At 40.8% G+C, this 23340-nt stretch overlaps 2 protein-coding genes across 3 annotated transcripts; both read right to left on the minus strand.

Annotated features, from left to right (window-relative positions):
• Positions 1–671: 671 nt before the first annotated feature.
• On the minus strand, positions 672–9088 carry LOC134636830 (B-cell receptor CD22-like). 2 transcript variants are annotated; one of them, XM_063487051.1, is made up of 8 exons: positions 8994–9088; positions 7884–8130; positions 4877–5251; positions 4527–4790; positions 4069–4159; positions 3373–3427; positions 3059–3192; positions 672–2621 (listed from the first exon to the last, which is right to left on the minus strand). In XM_063487051.1, the coding sequence occupies exons 2-8, from the start codon at positions 7933–7935 to the stop codon at positions 2564–2566; spliced, it is 1029 nt and encodes a 342-aa protein (XP_063343121.1). In that variant the 5' UTR covers positions 7936–8130; positions 8994–9088; the 3' UTR covers positions 672–2563. The 2 variants fall into 2 exon arrangements, with proteins under 2 accessions (XP_063343121.1, XP_063343120.1); XM_063487050.1 differs by having other exon boundaries at positions 4069–4162.
• Positions 9089–15216: 6128 nt separating this feature from the next.
• LOC134635585 (uncharacterized) lies at positions 15217–21649 on the minus strand. Its single transcript, XM_063484960.1, has 7 exons — positions 21579–21649; positions 19864–20238; positions 19522–19782; positions 18839–18929; positions 17268–17322; positions 16877–16995; positions 15217–16107 (listed from the first exon to the last, which is right to left on the minus strand). The coding sequence occupies exons 1-7, from the start codon at positions 21628–21630 to the stop codon at positions 16050–16052; spliced, it is 1011 nt and encodes a 336-aa protein (XP_063341030.1). The 5' UTR covers positions 21631–21649; the 3' UTR covers positions 15217–16049.
• Between the last annotated feature and the right edge of the window lie 1691 nt (positions 21650–23340).

The following is a 23340-nucleotide window of genomic DNA, read 5'->3' on the forward strand; positions in this document are numbered from 1 at the left end:
TTAAAACTAAAATATAATTATTGTTGTCATGCATGAATTTTCAAATTTCAATAGTTTTAGTGGTTAAACTTTATGATTGATTAATTTCTGACAGACATCCAGCGTGCTGCTCAAATTTAGATATAAAAATGTAAATTCAGCTTCCTGTTTGTCGAATTAAAAACAGTCGAGATTTTAGTTTTACACATTTTTTTGACAAAATTCTAAACATTGTTTATGTTTTGTTGTTTTTACGACAGGTTTAGTGTCAAACATGTTTCAGTCCCTGCAGACAGAGTCTGACATCACATCCTGTCTGCTTGTTTCAGAGAAAACAGAAACTTCCTTCATCTGTTGAGCTAAAACTGTAACACTCATTCTCAGAAGCTTGTGCCATCATCTAATGTTTCACAACTTTGTCTTCCACTAAAGACATTTGTGAGGGATGATTAAACAGACGTCAGAGCAGATTAAAATATTAATATAGTCGATGTTTTCTCTCATTTGTTTATCAAGAGGAAACAGGAACCCTCAAGAAATTTAAAGAAAATGAAAGTTGTTCATAATAACTTTTTATACAACAAACAGCAACAACAAACGGACTTCTGTAAAAACAACAACAACAAAAAAAAAACCGAATTACAAATTATAATTTTTATTCCAATTAACATAGAAGAAAAATAAAAGTGATTTTTAATAAAGTAATATGTTCATAACAAATAAAAACATTTTGGACAAAAACAGAAGTTGTGACACTGAAACACAGACTGTACATAGAAGATGTCCAGAAGGCCCATCATGACATCACAGGTTCATGTTTTTAAGACTCTGTTTTGGTATTTTGACTCGAGATGTGACGAGTGAGGCGGCTCTAACAGTGAAACCGAGACTCAGGCTCGTAAGACTTTTGGATAATTTAAAAACAGACAAAATTGTCACAAGTAGCGAAGTCTCAAGGACAGAGCGGGTTTTCAGTTCCAAACACAGAGTTTATTTACAATTACCAGGTGCAGAATACATACAGAGGAGAAAAATCCAGGGTTCCTAGGGTCCAAGGGAACACATGTTCTCTTCTTCTACACTCCAATGCACACAGCGGGTAGGTCACAGGTCCGGGCAAAAGGGTCTCGCACAATCATCCAGCAATGAGAGGGTCTGCGTCCCGGCCTTCAATGGCAAACTCATGATGGCAACATAATGACAAACAGGTGAATTTGCAAAGGGCGGAAGCCCGCAGTGAGCTCCGCCCAGGCGGAGCAGCGAGGGAGAGAGAGAGAGAGAGTGAGAGGAAAAACAACAACAAATGTAGCCTTGTGGGGCCGGCCGGCAGACACGGGGACCATGACAAGAATAATACCTGAAAATAACAGGAGAACTACTTCCTTCCTCCAAAGTTCTGCAATCAAGCTGCAAAACTTCTGAGGAAGTCTTAATGTGTTGCTAATTTCACTGAGCCAGTGCTGGTATAAAGAAGTGGACTCATACAGCTCTGGCAGCCATGACAGGGTAAAAATAAGCCGGTTATTCATTTCCATTTCTGCATATGGGGCGTCTGTGTGGACGACTGAATGTGTGTGAATGTAGACAGAAAGTGCTTTTATGAAAGGGTGAATCAGAGATGTTGTGTAAAGTGCTTTAAGTGCTCGAGTAAAGCAGAAGAAGTATGGAAATGAACCCCATAAAGCAAACTCTCCTCCATCATCAGCACTTGAAATGAACTTCATGTTTCATTCAGCAAAGCTTCAAACTGCAGACGAGCCTTTAACTCACTGGGAAACATTTAACGAGGTCACAGATTTAGTGAAGGTTCAGCTCATTTTCTCAGGTTTTGCAGACGTGTGACCACTAACCAAACATTATGTTTTGGATGTGTGACAGTCACAGAGACAATGAAGGATCAAATGAATTAAGTGGCAGTGATACAGGCCTGGGACCAACAAGGCCTTCTAATCCTAAACTTAATCATCTGTACGGCTTTAAAAGTGAATTGTGTGCAGATCGCTCGGCTCAGATCGGGCAGCACGTGGAGGACACAACGATGGTTGTGGTTCAGTAAAGTTTTACCTTTTGTTCTCAGAACAACCAGACGAGCTGATCAGAGAAAAGCAGCTCAGACTCTGAAGAGTATAAAGTCTGCATTGTTGCATTTTTCCTCCTCCTGGTTTAATGAGCACTGTAAGAAGAAGTGTGCTGGGTCCTTCACTCAGACTCCAGTTTCAAACCAGCTTCCAGATGACTGGGAAAATAATGGATGTGGAATAACAGAGAGAGTGTAGAGCAGATTATGGGGAACTAAGAGGATCTGAGAAACAAATAATTAGATTGTGAGTTATTCCCCATATGGACAGGACAACAGCGTTCCAGTTTGCACTGAGATGCATTCATGACTTCCTCCACCTTACAGCACACATGCTGCACCACAGAGCTGCAGATACACCTTTGGTTCATCTCTCTGAAGTTTTTTAATAGTTCTGTATAAAGTCAGAGTGGAGCCGCAGCTTCATCAAACAGATTAACACAAACTGCCACAGCTCACAGCTTCCTGCAGCTGATTGGTGGATCGAGGGAGTGAGAGAGCTGCGATTCATCCTCGACTGGACACTGAGGAATAGACAACGTCATCGTCGGCCGCCTGCAGGCGCCTACGAAGCAAAAATCAAAAGAAAATAATCTGATGTCATATCTGAGAGTCTAAGAGGACTCACACCAAAAGTAAAACATTTTGAGTCAAACTAACTTTAAATCAAACAGAGTTCATGAATGCAGCACAGACATGAAAATTCATTCATTCACAGTAAAACAGAAAAGTTTTAAGTCACTTGATGAAAGCTGTGTTTTTGTGATTCATGAGCAGTAAAAGTTAAAAAGGAAATTAGAAAAACAAAACTAACCATTCAGCTTTTTTGGACCTACTTTTGTACTTATGTGGTGTTATTGTGATACTTTGTGCAGAAATAAAGTTTCTATCTTTCATCACTGTCTGTTTGTTGGAGCTGCTTCAGCCACAAATCTGAGCTGTCTGTTGTTTGTGTGACGACACAAACATGAGTGTTTAAAGGTTTCCATCTCTGGGTCCTACCTGCCCTCCTGTTTCTTCTGTTTGAACTGGACGGAGGCGTAGCTGACGTCCTCCACGGCTCGGGCCGGTTCCTGCTGCTGAGCTGCCTCAGTTTGTGCAGACTTCATGATGTTGCTGTAGATGCTATCAGGATGCTGAGACACAGCAGAGAAACGAAGAGATCAGACGACTGAAGATCCAGAATCAAAGCAGCACACTTTCAATCAATGCACACATTCTGAACTCAAGCTTGCTAAAATAATAAACTATACAGAATGTCACATCGCATCCTACAAGATTCATTTCATGGTAAAGTCCTCCCATCACCAACTCACCTTCTGCTCCGGATCACCTCCCACAGCCCTCTGATCCTCTGCTGCTGCCAGCTTCCTGCAACAGTATCAGTATTTATGAGTATGATCACAACAGGACTGTAGAAAACAGACACAAAGACAGAAAATATTATGTTTCCATGTGATTATAAATCACACACATTAGTAGGTTAGGAGTTAGGAAACATGCTGTGATGTCAGACTTGATCAGCTGATATTGTATTGATTGTATTGTCTCTTATTAATATGAAAAACTACTCAGATTATTAAGTATTTAACAGAACTTTTGCCAACTGTCTCTTAATCAACTCTTTCATTTTTGGGCTGCAGTTTGTACTTTTTCTGCATGAGCCTGTGGTGGAAATGTCTTTATTCATGTAAAGGAAAATATTAACACGAGGAAGCATAATAATTTCTAAATGTTATCACACTTCTGCATTTTTCTCATTTATTACAAGTACAATTTAAAGGGATTTGTTCAGATGATATTTTCCAGATTGACATAAATATATAGCAAACACATTTTATTTTATTATTAATTATTTTAAAAAATAAACCTTTGATTTTATATATTTAAGGTGAATGTCTGCTTCGTGTTTACTGAGGCTGAAGTGTGAAATCCACACCAACATTACTGCTTCACATAAAACCACTAAAACATGAAATACTTCAAACACTCGAGACCGTCTGTTTCTGCACCTTTTGATGATGAAGATGAAGAGTAGGAGCAGGATCACAGGCAGCAGGAGACCAAACACCACACCAAGTACCAGACGAAGGACACCATCAGCTGCTAAAACACAAACAGATAGAAACATGCAGTAAAAGATCAAATAAATAAGCTTCTAAAGTTTATTTATATTTAAGTCATTTTCTCCCCATATGACTTTTCATGAGTGACATCACTGAGTGCTGTGATTTTGGGATTTACAGATTTATGAAAGTGAACAAAGCTCTTCACATGTTTTACATGTGGTTCTTTATTGGCTGAGTACAACAACAATGTTTGCATGAAGGACTTTTTCCAGATACAAATGTCCCAATTTTATTCTGCTGCTGATCTGGAGATGATTTGGTGTCAGGCTGACCACTGCCATGTGTTTGCAGTTTGATGACGTCTTAAAATTTTAAAAATGGTTTTGGAAAACTAAACAAACCTCCAGCCTCCACCTGCAGGCTGTACGGCTCAGAGAGAGTCTTCATGTTCTTCTTCAGAGCACAGGTGTAGCTCCCAGAATCCTCTGCAGTCTGAGGGCTGAGATGGAGGGAGGGGCCAGTCTCTGAGAGGGTGTGGCCATCTTTGAACCACTTGACCTCCAGTTGGTGTTTAGTGCAGACTGAAGCACAGAGCAGTGTGACGGTTTCACCTCTGCTGGTGTTTTTATCATCACTGGAGCGGATTATTCTCAATTTGGTCCCATCTAAAATCAAAGTGTTTATATTACTTCACACTTATTAATTATTAATGATGAATGATTATTTGCAGAATTAAGATTTTTTCTCTCACCAACAACTCTGACAGTCACTCCTGTCTGGTTAGTAAAATGTCCTTTAGAATTATCAGCTTCCATCCTGAAGCGAAAGGTTGCGTTGTCTCCCTGCTGAACATCTCTGATCTGTAAAGTGCAGTTTGTCTTCATGTCTCCCAGATATTGATAACGAGGATCGTTGTTTGTTGAGTCACTGTCACACACAGACGGAGTGGTCTCCTGACAGACTGAATGGTTCTTACACCAGCGGACTCTGACGATCTTTAGAGGAACTTCTCTCTGACCATCACTGAAAGACTTCCGAGGTGTGAAGGTGCAGGGGAGGGTGACAGTGGATCCTCTGACAGCACAGGTAGACGTGAAAGGAAAGATCACAGTTACACCCACAGCATCTGTGTATGAAATATACAAAGCTGGTCAGATTAAACAAAGAATCATGGCAGGGTATTTTGGGTAGTTGTTATGGTTGCACACAAACTATCAACACAACTTTTTTATGATTGGTTTGCGTCAAAATTCAGTTTTTACACACTGAGCCTGCAGTTCAACCTTTAAACAGTCACTCATGCTGTGATGTGATACTACGTGCAGCAGTTCACTGCAGCCCTGCAGACTCTGAAACACAGAGTGTCCTGCTATAAACTTTCTATAGGTCATTATTGCAGCAGATGATTATGTTCTTTTTTTAAAGTCAGTGTTAACTGACAGCAGGCTTTAGTGGGTGGAGTGACACTGAAAGGACTGTAGAAGGAAATCAGGTCACAATGGTTTACAAAAACTCTGGACACTGAGGGATTATTTGGATTCCCTACAGACAGAGCAGCAACAAGGATGGGAAATGTATGCTGAGTTAGAATATACCAGGATTACAGCTGGATAACCTCATCTGGCTGTTTATGATGAGCAGGAAGCTCCTATAACCTCATCATGTTTTAAACCTCAGCACAATATTTCCCTGAAGCAAACCAAACCTGAACCAACAAACAGCGGTTCATGTTTAGAAACCGGCTCAGCATCCGCCCACGCTGCATCCTCATCATCACAGAGAAATACGACATTCAAAGTACCCTTGAAAATAATCAGTGAGAGCGTTGTGCAACAGCAAAGATGACGATAGTTTAACACAGCAAATATTTTAAGTTCTTTTGTTTTTTTAAAAAATAGGCTTTGACTCCTTAAATCACATTTTAAAGTGTCTGTCTGGACTTTTTAAGGCTTCCTTCATCTTTCTTGTCTCCGCCTGCTTGTCTCCTCTGTCTCTCTGCCCATAATGCTGCTGCTGCTGCTAATGTCAGTACGGCATGCTGAAGGATTTCTCAGTCTGTCAGTGCATCCAGAGGACAGACTGAGGAGATGTTGAGGAGAAGCTAAACCAGCTTGTTTCATGGATGAACAGAGTGGCTGCAGCAAAGGGCAACATGAGATAAATGAATAGTTGAGTCTAAAGATAATGTCTCGAGCTGGAAACAAGCAGCGCGAGTCCAGTTTGTTTCATTCTTAATACAAGTTCATTCAGACTTCTGTGTATTGAATTGTATTAACACCATAATGCATACGTTAGTGCAGAAACATGTTTTATTTAATACTCATTAAAACTCATCACAATTCAAAAAAGTCTTTCAGGAAAATGTCAAATTCATCAGTGGTGCTGCATCAGCACTGGTTATACATCATTAAAAAAATACTTTAAAGTTATTTTAAGACAACAGTACCAGGAAAACTGTTCCCTTACTCTGTAATATTACTGTATATTCAGCAGAAGAAGTGATGCAAGTAAGAAAAACAGGAAGTCTGCTAAAGCAGCTCAGATCAGGACTGAGTGATGGCAGCTCGCCCGGCGCTGAGGAAAGCTGAAGTTTATTTAACCGAGATGGTCACAACTTACTGACCTGCTGAGTTAGCTGTGGGGCTGGTTACCAGCTTTCAACATGGCGGTCACTCCGATGGTCAACTTCTGCACCCAGTTTGTGTTTTTGAAAGTTATTAAAGATGTTTGCTGTAAAATCCTTCAGCCTGGAGACGTGTCAAAGGAGCCATTAACAGCCCAGGATTCATGCCCAGTTTAATTAAACTTCAGTGCAGATCTATATTTAAACTCTTCATGTAACGCATCGGCACGCGGGCATGGGGCTGCACATCAGCCTGAAAATCGTACTCAGTGTTTTCTGTGTTTCTTTATGACCGTGCTCCCTGCTATTCCAAGAAACAAATAAATCCTGGAAAGTCTTGATCCATGCTCAATATTCCAGGCAAGGAAATCCCCAAATGTGGATTCTGTTCATCTGGATGTTTTCAGCGGGAGAAACATTTCATCATCATCCAAGTGACACTGCAGGTTTCCAACCTTATACATAATGACTGACACTGGCACCACTGACGCACTATGGACCGTGAGGTCAGTTTCATGGTCACTGATATGCATGACTATTGATCAACGGCGATTTATCAGTTGTCCTGGAAACACAGGTGAAGCACCCGACAGCAAAGTCGCATTAAACAGGCCCACCTCACCTGTGTAACAGCTGCACCAGCTTTCAGAGCACCAACAGCAACAAGCTTTTATTTACACAACTGACAGCACAACAGGGAAGAAGGAAAAGAGAAGTAATGAGAACAGAGCTCTATGGGTTTTTATATCACTGCTCCAATAATACTGCAGTAAAAGTACTCTGTTAAAGTAAATGTGGGTTTAAAATTTCCGTCACTAAGAGACAGAAATAATCCGTCTGTTATAAAATACTCGAGTTTTAATAAAAACTCATTTAGAAAGCCTTCTCCTCTCGTTTCCCCTCCAGCAGCTTTGAGGTCTTTGAAACGATCGTTAACCCTCCCTGTGTGATAACATCAGCTTGTTTCACATCGTTATTAAGTCTACGTGATTCAAATCATTTTTGTCTTCTACTCTCAGATTTAATACGTTTGTAGGTTTGGAAACAGTTTGCAGACAGAGCAGCAGTGAGTGAGTGAAAGCACAACTTCACAGATGCGTCATTAACAAGAATAAAAACATCATTTCAGTTTTACCTGCCAGCAGGAACACGAAGCTCCACAGAATCATTTCACCATAAACTGCCATGTTCAGGTTTCTGTTGAGCTTCTCCGGGTTTCGTCTGTAATCAGAGGAGTGGGCAGAGAGCGAAGCTGATCACTGTGAAATGTTGATGTCTCATTTTTGTTTTGAGGAACTCTTCTCACTGACTTGGCTCTGTTAGTCTGGCCAGCCCCGCTCCTTTTGGAGTTACTTCCTTTCACATTTTATATGAGATCAGGCCTGAAATCATTCATGTAAAGAAAAAGAAAAAACGAGAAAAGAAAATCAGTTTATCACAAACAGACTGAAAGATTCTCAACAAGACGAAGTTTGGTTTTTATCACAGAAACACAAGAAAGTTGTCAGTCTGGAAAAAAATGAAGCACTGCTTTGAAAATGAAAAATTCTGCACAGTTTTTTCTTCCTCTTTTCTATTTCAGAAGAACAATCAGATATTGCAACAGAGGACAGAGAGTTTTCGCAATCATGAGCTCCGCAGAGCAAATATAGATCGTTATCTGCTCAGTCTGGCAGAAAAAAGGTTTCAGACTGACACTAGTGCAGAGTAAAGGACAGACAGCATAGTAACGAGGAGAGGGAATCAGGAAGAGGCAAAGAACGGGTTTTAACCCAGTGGGACCCCAGAGGGTTAATCCAGACATGACTTTCAGGACAGAAAAACACGTTTCAGTCCAGATGGAGGCTGAAACGTAAAAATGAAGCTATGTTTATGAATCTATCCCCCTTGTTATGGATATGGTCCACACCAGATGCATCTGCGGTTCAGCTCTCTGAGCTTTTTCAGTAGTTCAGCTAAAACTGACCGTCACAAAAAGCTGCAACTTCAACAAAGCGCCAAACGGATCGGCTCGATCTGCGGCTTCTCCTGTGGTCGCTGCGTTTACTTCGGTTTCTGTGAGTGTGACTAAGAAGTGGCTTCAGCTTCGACTGGCTACTGAAGAGCTGACCACAGCAACGTCAGCTTCCTCCACCGAAGAAAGAAAAAATCATAAAAGTGACTAAAACTGTAAATGAATGCATCAGAGGACGTCCACTCAACACTCAGAATAGATCACACACACAAGCACAAAATGTTAACGTACACAGATGTGGAGTTTCCATCCGCACAGCTGAAACATCTGTCCATCCTCCCCGTCCCTGTCCTCCTGTGTCTGTTGTTTGGCATGGACGGTGGAGATGATGTCTCCCACAGCTCGGCTGCTTTCACGATGGTGACCTTCGTGTTGGGCGTTGCTGTGAATCTTATCAGCAAGCTGAAGACCGCAGACAGAGATAAAAACACAGAAGCTCTTCAGGAGTCAACTCTTTGCAGGGTTGTTCTGCATCCTGTATTTTGATCATTTTTAGTGAACACAAAGGCACATTTTTGCTTTTCCTGTTCGTCATTAGGACAACAAACTCCTCCAGAAGCCTCAAGATTCTTAAATTCTTATATCCTGTATTGTATTATTGTTGTGCCTCATCGTCAAATCTAAACGATGCTAAGAATACATTTATTTATTTTGTGGGTTTGATCGTGTGAAGTCAATGATAGGAACTGTTTTCTCGCTGACCTGGTTCTCCAAAATTGCCCAGAAACTTTTCTTTTTTTGGTACTTCCCCTGAAAACAGCTTTTCACACTCGAATCAGCCCACATCCTCAAGGCGAGAAATTAAAAAAAGAAACTGTTTTTCTAAACTTTGAGATGAGGAAGAAACTGAGCTGCGTCCTGCTGGTGCAGTTTCATCAGCACGGATGTTTCGTGCTAAAAAAAATCCATATTTACAAAATGATGCAACAAGAACAAAAGCGCTGCTCAGGGAAGCATTTTAGTATTTATCCTTCTCCCTCTGAGCGAGCAGGTGAACCACACAACAATGTTAGAGCACTGACAAAGTGAAAGACTCACAATAACCAGGAAAATACTACTGACAGCAGAGAGCGGGTACAGAGTATAGAGTACAGAGTACAGTACAGAGTACAGTACAGAGTATAGAGTACAGAGTACAGTACAGAGTATAGAGTACAGAGTACAGTACAGAGTACAGTACAGAGTACAGAGTATAGAGTACAGAGTACAGTACAGAGTACAGTACAGAGTATAGAGTACAGAGTACAGTACAGAGTACAGTACAGAGTACAGAGTACAGTACAGAGTACAGAGTATAGAGTACAGAGTACAGAGTACAGTACAGAGTACAGTACAGAGTATAGAGTACAGAGTACAGTACAGAGTACAGAGTACAGTACAGAGTACAGAGTATAGAGTACAGAGTACAGTACAGAGTACAGAGTACAGTACAGAGTACAGTACAGAGTACAGAGTACAGAGTACAGAGTACAGAGTACAGTACAGAGTACAGAGTACAGTACAGAGTACAGTACAGAGTACAGAGTACAGTATAGAGTACAGAGTACAGTACAGAGTACAGTACAGAGTACAGTACAGAGTACAGAGTACAGTACAGAGTACAGAGTACAGAGTACAGAGTACAGAGTATAGAGTACAGAGTACAGTACAGAGTACAGTACAGAGTACAGAGTACAGAACAGAGTACAGAGTACAGAGTACAGAGTACAGAGTATAGAGTACAGAGTACAGAGTACAGTACAGAGTATAGAGTACAGAGTACAGAGTACAGAGTATAGAGTACAGAGTACAGAGTACAGTACAGAGTACAGAGTACAGAGTACAGAGTACAGTACAGAGTACAGTACAGAGTACAGAGTACAGAACAGAGTACAGAGTACAGAGTACAGAGTACAGAGTATAGAGTACAGAGTACAGTACAGAGTATAGAGTACAGAGTACAGAGTACAGAGTATAGAGTACAGAGTACAGAGTACAGTACAGAGTATAGAGTACAGAGTACAGAGTACAGAGTATAGAGTACAGAGTACAGTACAGAGTATAGAGTACAGAGTACAGTACAGAGTACAGAGTACAGTACAGAGTACAGTACAGAGTACAGAGTACAGAACAGAGTACAGAGTACAGAACAGAGTACAGAGTATAGAGTACAGAGTACAGAGTACAGTACAGAGTATAGAGTACAGAGTACAGAGTACAGAGTACAGAGTATAGAGTACAGAGTACAGTACAGAGTATAGAGTACAGAGTACAGAGTACAGAGTACAGTACAGAGTACAGAGTATAGAGTACAGAGTATAGAGTACAGAGTACAGTACAGAGTACAGAGTATAGAGTACAGAGTACAGTACAGAGTATAGAGTACAGAGTACAGAGTACAGAGTATAGAGTACAGAGTACAGTACAGAGTATAGAGTACAGAGTACAGTACAGAGTACAGAGTACAGTACAGAGTACAGTACAGAGTACAGAGTACAGAACAGAGTACAGAGTACAGAACAGAGTACAGAGTATAGAGTACAGAGTACAGAGTACAGTACAGAGTATAGAGTACAGAGTACAGAGTACAGAGTACAGAGTATAGAGTACAGAGTACAGTACAGAGTATAGAGTACAGAGTACAGAGTACAGAGTACAGTACAGAGTACAGAGTATAGAGTACAGAGTATAGAGTACAGAGTACAGTACACAGTACAGAGTACAGAGTACAGAGTACAGTACAGAGTACAGAGTATAGAGTACAGAGTACAGAGTACAGTACAGAGTACACAGTACAGAGTACAGAGTATAGAGTACAGAGTACAGTACAGAGTACAGAGTACAGAGTACAGAGTATAGAGTACAGAGTACAGTACAGAGTACAGAGTATAGAGTACAGAGTACAGTACAGAGTACAGAGTATAGAGTACAGAGTACAGAGTACAGTACAGAGTACAGAGTATAGAGTACAGAGTATAGAGTACAGAGTACAGTACAGAGTATAGAGTATAGAGTACAGAGTACAGAGTACAGAGTACAGTACAGAGTACAGTATAGAGTACAGAGTACAGAGTACAGTATAGAGTACAGAGTATAGAGTACAGAGTACAGAGTACACAGTACAGAGTACAGTACAGAGTACAGTATAGAGTACAGAGTACAGAGTACAGTATAGAGTACAGAGTATAGAGTACAGAGTATAGAGTACACAGTACAGAGTACAGTACAGAGTACAGAGTATAGAGTACAGAGTACAGAGTACAGTACAGAGTACAGTACAGAGTATAGAACAGAGTACAGTACAGAGTATAGAGTACAGAGTACAGAGTACACAGTACAGAGTACAGTACAGAGTACAGTATAGAGTACAGAGTACAGAGTACAGTATAGAGTACAGAGTATAGAGTACAGAGTACAGTATATAGAGTACAGAGTATAGAGTACACAGTACAGAGTACAGTACAGAGTACAGAGTACAGTACAGAGTACAGAGTATAGAACAGAGTACAGTACAGAGTACAGAGTATAGAGTACAGAGTACAGAGTATAGAACAGAGTACAGTGCAGAGTACAGTACAGAGTACAGAGTACAGTACAGAGTACAGAGTATAGAGTACAGAGTATAGAGTACAGAGTACAGTACAGTGTACAGAGTACAGTACAGAGTACAGAGTACAGTACAGAGTACAGAGTACAGAGTACAGAGTACAGTACAGAGTACAGTACAGAGTACAGTACAGAGTACAGTACAGAGTACAGAGTACAGAGTACAGTACAGAGTACAGAGTACAGTACAGAGTACAGAGTATAGAGTACAGAGTACAGTACAGAGTACAGTACAGAGTACAGAGTACAGTACAGAGTACAGAGTACAGAGTACAGTACAGAGTACAGAGTACAGAGTACAGAGTATAGAGTACAGAGTACAGTACAGAGTACAGAGTACAGAGTACAGAGTACAGTACAGAGTACAGAGTATAGAGTACAGAGTACAGAGTACAGAGTACAGTACAGAGTACAGAGTACAGAGTATAGAGTACAGAACAGAGTACAGAGTACAGAGTATAGAGTACAGAGTACAGTACAGAGTACAGAGTATAGAGTACAGAGTACAGTACAGAGTACAGAGTATAGAGTACAGAGTATAGAGTACAGTACAGAGTACAGAGTATAGAGTACAGTACAGAGTACAGAGTACAGAGTATAGAGTACAGAGTACAGAGTACAGAGTACAGTACAGAGTAGAGTACAGAGTATAGAGTACAGAACAGAGTACAGAGTACAGAGTATAGAGTACAGAGTACAGTACAGAGTACAGAGTATAGAGTACAGAGTACAGTACAGAGTACAGAGTATAGAGTACAGAGTATAGAGTACAGTACAGAGTACAGAGTATAGAGTACAGTACAGAGTACAGAGTATAGAGTACAGTACAGAGTACAGAGTACAGAGTACAGTACAGAGTACAGAGTACAGAGTATAGAGTACAGAACAGAGTACAGAGTACAGAGTATAGAGTACAGAGTACAGTACAGAGTACAGAGTATAGAGTACAGAGTATAGAGTACAGTACAGAGTACAGAGTACAGAGTATAGAGTACAGTACAGAGTACAGAGTACAGAGTACAGAGTATAGAGTACAGAGTACAGTACAGAGTACAGAGTATAGAGTACAGAGTACAGAGTACAGTACAGAGTACAGAGTATAGAGTACAGAGTACAGTACAGAGTACAGAGTATAGAGTACAGAGTACAGAGTACAGTACAGAGTACAGTACAGAGTATAGAGTACAGAGTACAGTACAGAGTACAGAGTATAGAGTACAGAGTATAGAGTACAGAGTACAGTACAGAGTATAGAGTACAGAGTACAGAGTACAGTACAGAGTACAGTATAGAGTACAGAGTACAGAGTACAGTATAGAGTACAGAGTATAGAGTACAGAGTACAGAGTACACAGTACAGAGTACAGTACAGAGTACAGTATAGAGTACAGAGTACAGAGTACAGTATAGAGTACAGAGTATAGAGTACACAGTATAGAGTACACAGTACAGAGTACAGTACAGAGTACAGAGTATAGAGTACAGAGTACAGAGTACAGTACAGAGTACAGTACAGAGTACAGAGTACAGTACAGAGTACAGTACAGAGTACAGTACAGAGTACAGAGTACCTTACAGAGTACAGTACAGAGGGTCTCCAGAGGGTTCAGTCAGACATGTTTTGCACACCAGTGTCAGTGAAGAAATGATTTATTTAAATTACACAAACATAACAAGAGAAAAACTCAAATTTACAGTTGTCACAGTCGGTGGATGCAGACTGTGTGGAGTGGAGAATCGAGCACACGAATGTAGACAAAACAAAGTGTGGAAATAAACTCAGTATTAACTGAAAGCGAGACGTTTATTATGGCTGATGGAGAAATACAAGGAGAACCGAGAAAAAAAACTATAACAAAAACTGGAAAAACTAAAAATAAACATGAAAAACCCTAAATGTGAAACATACATAGATACCTGGAACATGGAGACATGACGCACAAGACAACAGACGACCTGACACTGAACAGAGGAAGACAGAGGACTTAAATACAGCGGGTCCAGTTAGCATCAGCTGAAGGGTCGTCAGGTCCTGCACAGATCAACATCTTCAGCCTGAGGCTGAGAAGAGTCCCACAGGTCTGGAAAACCTCCTGTGTGGTACCAGTGCCAAAGACTCCACGTCCCAATGACCTCAACAGCTACAGGCCGGTGGCTCTAACACCCCACCTGATCAAGACCCTGGACACCGGTCCTGGTTCAGCCCCTGGTGAGCTCATCACTGGACCCACTTCAGTTCGCCTACCAGCCTGGCACCTGGAGACCGCTGGGAGCACTGTGAGAATCATGTTCTCTGATTTCTCCAGTGCCTTCAACACTATTCTTCCCACAGTCCTGAAGGACATGCTGGAGAACTCAGGAGTGGACCATCACCTCACTACCTGGATTTTGGAGTACCTCACTGACCGACCACAGTATGTGAGGACTCAGGGCTGTGTGTCGGACAGGGTCGTCTGCAGTACGGGGGCCCCACAGGGAACGGTTCTGGCTCCGTTCCTCTTCACCATCTACACTGCAGACTTCTCCCACAACTCCACCCAGTGCTTCCTGCAGAAGTTCTCTGATGTCTCTATAATAGTCGGCCTCATCACTGATGGTGACGACAAGGAGTACAGAGGACTGACCCAAGACTTTGTGGACTGGTGCCAGCTGAACTACCTCCAGATCAACACCAGTAAAACCAAGGAGCTGGTGGTAGACTTCCGCAGGCACAAACATCCTCCACTGCCAACACTGAACATCCAAGGTATGGATCTTATCTTATCTTATCTTACACAGAAGGGTAATGAGGGAAGTGGAAACACCTGGAAACACAGCTGACACAAATGAACATGATGCCACAGGGGAAGCAAAACTAAGCACACTGAACATGGAAACACGAGACTGACAATTGGACGTGGGAAACACAGACATGGATCATAAAGCAGACTAGGAAGATTGAATGATACACAAGGAGAGGAACATGGAAACAGATAAGGGGACCAAAGCACAGATATAACTAAAAATCATGCAGGAGGACAAGACAGACTTTCACAGGAAACAGAAACCAACACACACACAGGGGAGCATGGATGAAATTTTATCTAAACAAAACCTAACTAAGACATACTAATAATAACACACGAACTTACCATTACTCTGATACATCATAAGAAATCAAATATACAAAATAAACTTGCTGCGTCACAGACTGAGCGCCCTGACAACAGAGCTCGGTACACTCAGTACTGTACGTGAATGTGATGTTTTATTGTGTGAGAAAACAAACCAGACAGCAACCAAAACCCAGAAGGCCGACACACCCAACAACTGAGCTTTCAGTAGAGACACATCGAGCTTAGACGCTGCCAGTGATGCTGATCTTGAACAAAGCACGCCTCCTCTGCAGGGCCTGCAAGAAGCAGCTGCCAAACCAACACGTAGCCCCCCAGGCAGGGTGGACGGGGTCATCGCACTAGAATAATACCATTGTAGTACTGGTGGAGGCTGTGACGGAGACATAAAGCTGCATTTATGAATTTATCCAACTGTCTGCACCACAGAGCTTTCACAAGAGGAATCTCATAATCGCAGCGAGCTGCCTGCTGCTGTATGAAAGTCAGACTGCAGCAGATCAACACAAAGTGCTGCAGTTCAGAGCTTCCTGCAGCTTCTCCTGTGGTCAGCGTGGCTCCTTTCAGTCCTGTGGATGAGAGTGTGACTTCAGCCTCGACTGGCTAGTGAAGAGTAGACAACGGCATTATCGACTTCCTCCACGTGCCTGTGAAAACCAAGAGAAAACTCCACATGAGCGCCATAAAAACATCTGGGGTTAGAATGAGCGCCCACATCTGGCTCCCAACAGGGCTGAGCCCCCTGCACCACAGTTACACCACTGTAATGTCTGCAGACGATACCACGGTGGGGGGACTCATTTCTTGGGGGGATGAGTCGGCCTACTGCGTTCTTCTTTTTTGTTAACTTTATTCTAACTTTTATTCTTCTTTCTATTTTGTTGTTCAATGCTTTGTTGCTACAATGACAATAAAGATTCTGATCTAATGACTGGAAAATTCCATAAGTGAAAATATAAAGAGCAAGTAGCTGCAAGCAACGAAGTCCAAGAGTTAGAATCAATAAGAAGCCTAAAAGCAGTCACCAAGTAAAAGAAGTCCAACAACTTTTACACACCAAAGAGAAAACCCAGAGTCCCAGAATGCATCACAGCATGGCATCAAATCGACAGTTTTTCAATGAGTCCTATATATAGTCCTCGTGCTGTTGCAGTTATTAAAATAAATTAATAAATCGTTCAAAAATGTCTCAGCTGTTTGTAGCTACTGTTAGCTGTTAGCTGTGTTTTATGTTTATAGGGTGGTAAATGAACAAGTAAGTAAAAACAAGTAATAAGTAAAAATAACTTTTATTCATTTTAATTTAGCTCCTCTGATTTTCTTCTTACGTGTCTGTTTCTCACCTGAAAATCTAAAACACTACAAGCATCAAGCAAAGACTTTCCATCCTCACAGCTGAACAGCCGTCTGTCCTACCTGCTCCTCTCATGGCTGTGTTTGAACTGCACCGAGGCGTAGCTGACGTCCTCCACAGCTCGGCTGGTTTCCTGTCGGTGACTTTCTTCTTGGATGCTGCTGTAGATGTCATCAGGATGCTGAAAACAGCCAGAAATACAGACGTGTGTAAAGTCATCACTGTTGAGCTCACCGGCCTGATCCCGAACCGTATGAAACAATATGTTAGGATCAACTATTATTATGTTTTTGACCATTAATTGCAAAGACTTTGGAGAACCATTAAAAGAAAACAACATCAGAATGGCATCTGGGTTTAGTCATGTAGACAGATCATAATCTCCTCCTCTGTGCTCATTTAAGATGAAATATTCTACGAGAGTCAGAAATTATTTTTGAAATCATAACTCACCTTTGGCTCCGTCTCACCTCCGTCAGTTCTCTGATGCTCTGCTGCTGCCAGCTTCCTGTAACAATATGACTGTCATGTCAACAGGAACCAGAAGATCTATCAAAAATCATGAATGTAGAAAATCAGGGGCAAAGAGAAAGAAAGCGAGATGCTAAGAAAACTGGAGACATAAATTAAAAATGGCTTTTTTAAGGCTGTAGCTTCTCAGAATAACGTCTGAATCTAAGAGTGAAACAGGAACTCAAGCTGTAGACATGCAGAGCGACGCTGGAGATCCTGATCTCAAAAAATTATGGAGATCAAGATCATCTAATCACTATAGTTTTGTTCTACATGTATAATGACAACAAACGGCTATTCTATTCTCTTCTATTCTATCTGAATATACTTGTATACATTTTATAAAACAAAGTGTTTCTTAGTTGTGAAAACAGATTAGCTATATTGCATTATCATGCAAAAAAAAACATTTATATATGTTTTGTTGTTTCTGTGTGTCTACAGCTGTTTTCGCACAAACTCAGGCAGCTTCCACGGTTGTCCTTTCACACAAACACAGCAGGAGCTTGTCTGCTTTGTGTACACCAGTGGAAATAGTGAGATTTAGGAGAAGTAGCAGGAGGCCGTGCTGACACAGACACGAGCTCACAGAAACTGAACTAAATTTCTCACATGTAGCTCCTGCAAGGCGTCAAACAGCTTTTCTCTTAAGCTCACAGAAAACTCACAGAAAACATAAACTGACCTTGACTTGCTGCCTCGACATTATTTTGTTTTATTGTATCACAATTATGTGCCAGAGACCAGCTTCGCTTCCCCTTCTCCTGCCTTCCGTTGTGGTTATCAGCACATAACAATAATTTAATGTAATTCTTTCTTGGATACTTGTTTCTCTTTTGCCTGTTACGCACAACAGATTTTTTCATTACGTAAAAGTTTAATAATGAAAAGACTTAATTCATCTTCTCAGATCGAGGTTTAAAACATTTTGAGCGCCCAAAATATCTTTTCTGCACTGTGGTGAAAGTTTATGCACCGATTTGTATAATTGCTGCATAAAAGTGTGCTTTAAACATCGTTAATTTTATACATTACTATCATAACTCAGAAGTAGGAAAACCTAGAGAAGTTCAGAGCTGCAATTCTTGTGTAAAAATTAGCGCAGAGTTGACAGTTCTCGCTGCTGCTTCTCGCACTTACATTTGGGGAAATGACTTATTTAAAAATGCAGGCAAGTATTCATCAATACTTCATGTTTATAGTTCTGATATGTTTCTGCTTATGTTCATAACTTTCTGCACACAAAACATGTCGCACACGTCTGTGTTTCCTGTGACTTTTTGGAATCATTATCATTAAAATAACACTAATAAAATAAAATAAAAAATACAATTTACAGCTGAGATCATATCTGAATGTTTTACTTCTGGCCGCCCAACGTGCTAAAGAGGATCTGTGTGTGTGTGTGTGTGTGTGTGTGTGTGTCTCCTTTACGATTCTTTACACATTCAAATCCACCAAAATGTTAAATTTCTCAAATGTAGAAGAAACACATAAAGTGTGATTTGTACCTTCTGATGATGAAGATGAAGAGTGTGAATGCGATGACAGCCAGCAGGACACCCGACACCACGCCGGCTATCAGAGGCAGGTTACCATCAACTGTGAAAAGCAGAAATAATTCATAAAGAAATTTACAAATAAAGAAACAGACTAGACAAAAACAGACTCTGCAAAAAAAAAGTTAACTTTTATTTATTTTTGCATCATTTATCGTTAAGTCATTTTTCATTTTCCATATAATTTATAATGAAAATATCTAGAAATCCTCACACACCAGTCTTGCTTTTAAATATTTTAAGTACATTTAAATCCCTGCAAAGCCTGACTCCTCCCTACATAACAGACCTGCTGAGGCCTCATTGCTCTCTGAGTTTTAACTGTTCAATATTCTGAGTTTAAATCCAGAGGTGACCAGGCTTCCAGCTGTGGCGCCTCTGAATCAGTCTTCATCACAACGGCTGAATTAGTGGTTTGTTTTAAACAGCAGCTGAAGCTCATTTTTAGAGGCTCACTTCTCCTTTAACTTTCACACTCTGGCTACTTTACACCAAATATCCATGAACAAATAGAAGTATGCTTGAATCTCTCTGTTCTATAAAGTGCTCTACTGACTGACATCAGCCCCCCCTGCTGTGCATTAGAGAAACACCTGCAGTGTATTTACAGTTTGTGTAATATCTGAAAAAGATACCAGGCTGTTGTTCCTCTGCCTCCACCTGCAGGCTGTACGGCTCAGAGAGAGTCTCCTTGATGCTCTTCAGAGCACAGGTGTAGCTCCCAGAAGAGAGGGGCTCAAGAGAGGAGCCATTTTCTGAGAGGGCGTGGCCATCTTTGAACCAGGTGACCTCAAGTTGGTGGAAAGTGCAGACTGAAGCACAGAGCAGTGCGAGGTTTTCACCACTGCTCAACTTTTTATCTTCTCTGGAGCTGATTATTCTCATTTTAGACCCATCTAAAATCAAAGTGTTCATTAGTTTCACAGAATGCTCATTTATATTTATTTATTATTAATGTCAGGACATTTTTCTCTCACCATCAACTCTGACAGTCACTCCTGTCTGGTTAGTAAAATGTCCTTTAGAATTATCAGCTTCCATCCTGAAGCGAAAAGTTGCGTTGTCTCCCTGCTGAACGTCTCTGATCTGTAAAGTGCAGTTTGTCTTCATGTCTCCCAGATATTGATAACGAGGTTTGTTGTTTGTTGAGTTACTGTCCCACACAGACGGAGTGGGACCCTGACAGATCTCATGGTTCTTACACCAGAGGACTCTGACGATCTTTAGAGGAACTTCTCTCTGACCATCACTGAAAGACTTCCGAGGTGTGAAGGTGCAGGGGAGGGTGACAGTGGATCCTCTGACAGCACAGGTAGACGTGAAAGGATAGATCACAGTTACACCCACAGCACCTGAAAACAGATGGTATATGTTCACACTATAACTACTGATGCAAAAACACATGCTGAAGCCCATCGTAACATCCTGCAAGTGTTCCAATGAACACAACACGTACCACGTATCTCTATTAAACATGCAAACCATCAATTCACTAGCTGGGCCCACGTCCTCGTTTTAGGGTTGACAGTGTTTTAGTAGGTAAAGGTGAAAGACCTGGCAGATCCCCATGGACTAAATAGAAGTGAAGAAGTTAAAGAACTAAGAACAAGGAGGGAGGGAGGGGCACGTAAATGAGAATAAACAGCTTGCAGAACTGGGGAAACCTCTATAGATGACAACAGGAAGGAGCATGTTTGGAGGCGTGGTCCCGCTCCGGAAATTCTGATACATAATCTCCAACTGAATAAAGCTCACATGTTCTTTGCACAGTTCATTGTTAAGCGGTCCACTGATAGTGCCATCTAGTGGTCGTTATAACACTGAGAGGCCTACACGAGGACGTCAGGTCATGTAGTTTATCAAGCATGGAGGGCGCTGAGCTGCAAAGATTTGGACTTTCAAGGCTCAGCTTGACCTCTTATTGTATACCAACAAAAAACATGTATAAGAAATGAAGTGTTTTTCTCTCTGTGTGTCTATTTCCTCACACTGCATCCATCCAGTGTTTGTTCTCCCTCACATCTCTGGTCTGACATTCGAGCAGATGAGGTGAGGATGTACAGCCTGTGAAATGAAATTATACTTCTATCTGTACTTATATTGCAAAATTAAATATTGTAGCAGTTACTCAGCTACATTTACCTGAAAGCTTTAATCATTCATGTTTTACATTAGGTTTGTGCCATGAAGAGTTTATGATATTGTGTAATATTGTGTTAAAGTAAACTTTCTTCAACTTCTTTTGACTGAGATTCATTTATAGATATTACTTTAAAAATGTACTTTTGTTCCTTTATTATTAGTACCTATCTCCAATGTGACTGAATGTAAACATTTATGAAAAGAAGAGTTTTCTGAATTCCTGCAGAGTGAAGTAAGACTCACTGACAGCTGTCACACACAACTGGGTGACACAACAGTTATTAGGCTTAGGCAGTAGTTACGTCACATTTACGTAAGTTTAAACAGTTTTTTTTTTTTTTAAATGAAATGTTAAAAAAAGCAAATATGTTTTATAGCAGTGCAGTCATGGTCATCATTTCAGCAAAAAGAGAAAAACAATGAGGTCATAAATTCTTTTACACTAATAAATCTGCGCAGACGCCCTTCTGCTTTCTTCTTTCCTGTTCCTGTGACAGTGTCAGCTTTCTCTGGAGGTTAAAAACTAATGAAAGCATCACTTCAGTCTTACCTGTCAGGAGGAACATGAAGCTCCACAGAGTCTTTTCAGTGCAAACTTCCATTCTCAGTCCTCTGCTGACGTCCTTCAGTTTGACCTTCTGCTGCTTCTGCTGGAGCGAGAGAGAGAGAGAGATGGCCGACAAGCAAATGTCTGATGGTGTTTGTGACTGTCTGTCCCAATGTCACTTTCAAACTTCCTTTTATTTCAGGAACTCTTTTCTCTTTGACTCTGTTTTGTAAAGTTGCTAACTCCCTCTTTTAAAGTAACTTCCTTTCTTACCAAATGCTGTCACTGTTTTAACGTCATTTCTAAAAACAGTGAGACTGTGAAGAAACTCCCATCATGCAGCAGTAAGAGGTGTTTGTCTTTCCACTGTTGAACCTGTGGTGGTGGTTGGAGAAACATCAGTGACCAGGTTATGTTGGCGTTGCCCCCACTGATGGAAACACTTTGTCCCAGTTTGTGTGGATCTGGCCACCGTACGGCTGATTCGATCAAATATTTAAAAACGTTCAAGCATTTCACAGCCTTTGAATTTCAGTGTAGAAATTACTGGAATCTGACCGAGCTTTGAGGAATAGTCAAAGTCAAAGGAAACTTTACTGTCATCTCTGCTACAGTACAGTACATAGCAGAGACGAGACAGCGAGGCTCCAGTTCCATTCAGTGCAAAAGACAACAATAAATATAAGAAGAGTAAGAAATAAATATACACTTTAGGACTAAGGTAAAGATAAAAGGTATCAATAGCAGGCGAAGCACACAAACCTCGATAAAGTTGGATCTTTTTGTTAGAGGTGAGATGGGAGTCTGGGGTAAGACTGCCCTATGGTGGTAAACCTGAGCACAGGAGAGGAACACATATTGTAACCTGTGTGTAACATATTGTATTATTTAAATAAGTTTAGCCTGTTACTGTTAGTGTCTTGGAGCAACTGTAACCCACATAGTTTCCTTAGGGATTAATAAATTATTCTGATTCTGACTCTGATGACATCCTACAATGAGTTGAAACATTAACTTGTTATTTATTCCTGCTTAAAACAGATTATTAATGGTTACAAAATCTTATTTGGCTTTCGTATGTACCTGTTTTCAGTGATATCAACTTTAATAGTTGTTAATAGTTAACACTATGTGTTAACAGACCTCTCTGCATCGAATCATACTTGTTATTAATCTCTGTCTCTCTTCCACAGCATGTCTTTATCCTGTCTTCCTTCTCTCACCCCAACCAATCACAGCAGATGGCCCCGCCCCTCCCTGAGCCTGGTTCTGCCGGAGGTTTCTTCCTGTTAAAAGGGAGTTTTTCCTTCCCACTGTCGCCAAAGTGCTTGCTCATAGGGGGTCATATGATTGTTGGGTTTTCTCTGTATGTATTATTGTAGGGTCTACCTTACAATATAAAGCTCCTTGAGGTGACTGGTGCTGTATAAATAAAGCTGAATTGAATTTAATAGCAGGAAATTAAGTAGACATGTAATTCTTTTATCTCTCTTTTTTGTCTTTTTTCTATTTTTCAAATAACCTATATTAACCTAATAGTAACCTAAATTCTGCTTTTGGTGTTCCACCACAATATGGATTTGGATTTCCGGTCTTCCGCCGGCTGCCGCACTTTGCTTTAAATCTGGTTTAACTCGACAGCGCAGAGCTGATGCGGCTGTTTTCCTTTTATTTGGCTGTATGTTACTGTATTGTCTCAGAAAGCACCAATAACGCATTGATTGTGTTTCAGGGTGGTTTAACTCTTTCTTGTCGTTGCAGACAG

This window comes from Pelmatolapia mariae, linkage group LG10_11 (genome assembly GCF_036321145.2).
Source record: "Pelmatolapia mariae isolate MD_Pm_ZW linkage group LG10_11, Pm_UMD_F_2, whole genome shotgun sequence".
Taxonomy (NCBI): domain Eukaryota; kingdom Metazoa; phylum Chordata; class Actinopteri; order Cichliformes; family Cichlidae; genus Pelmatolapia; species Pelmatolapia mariae.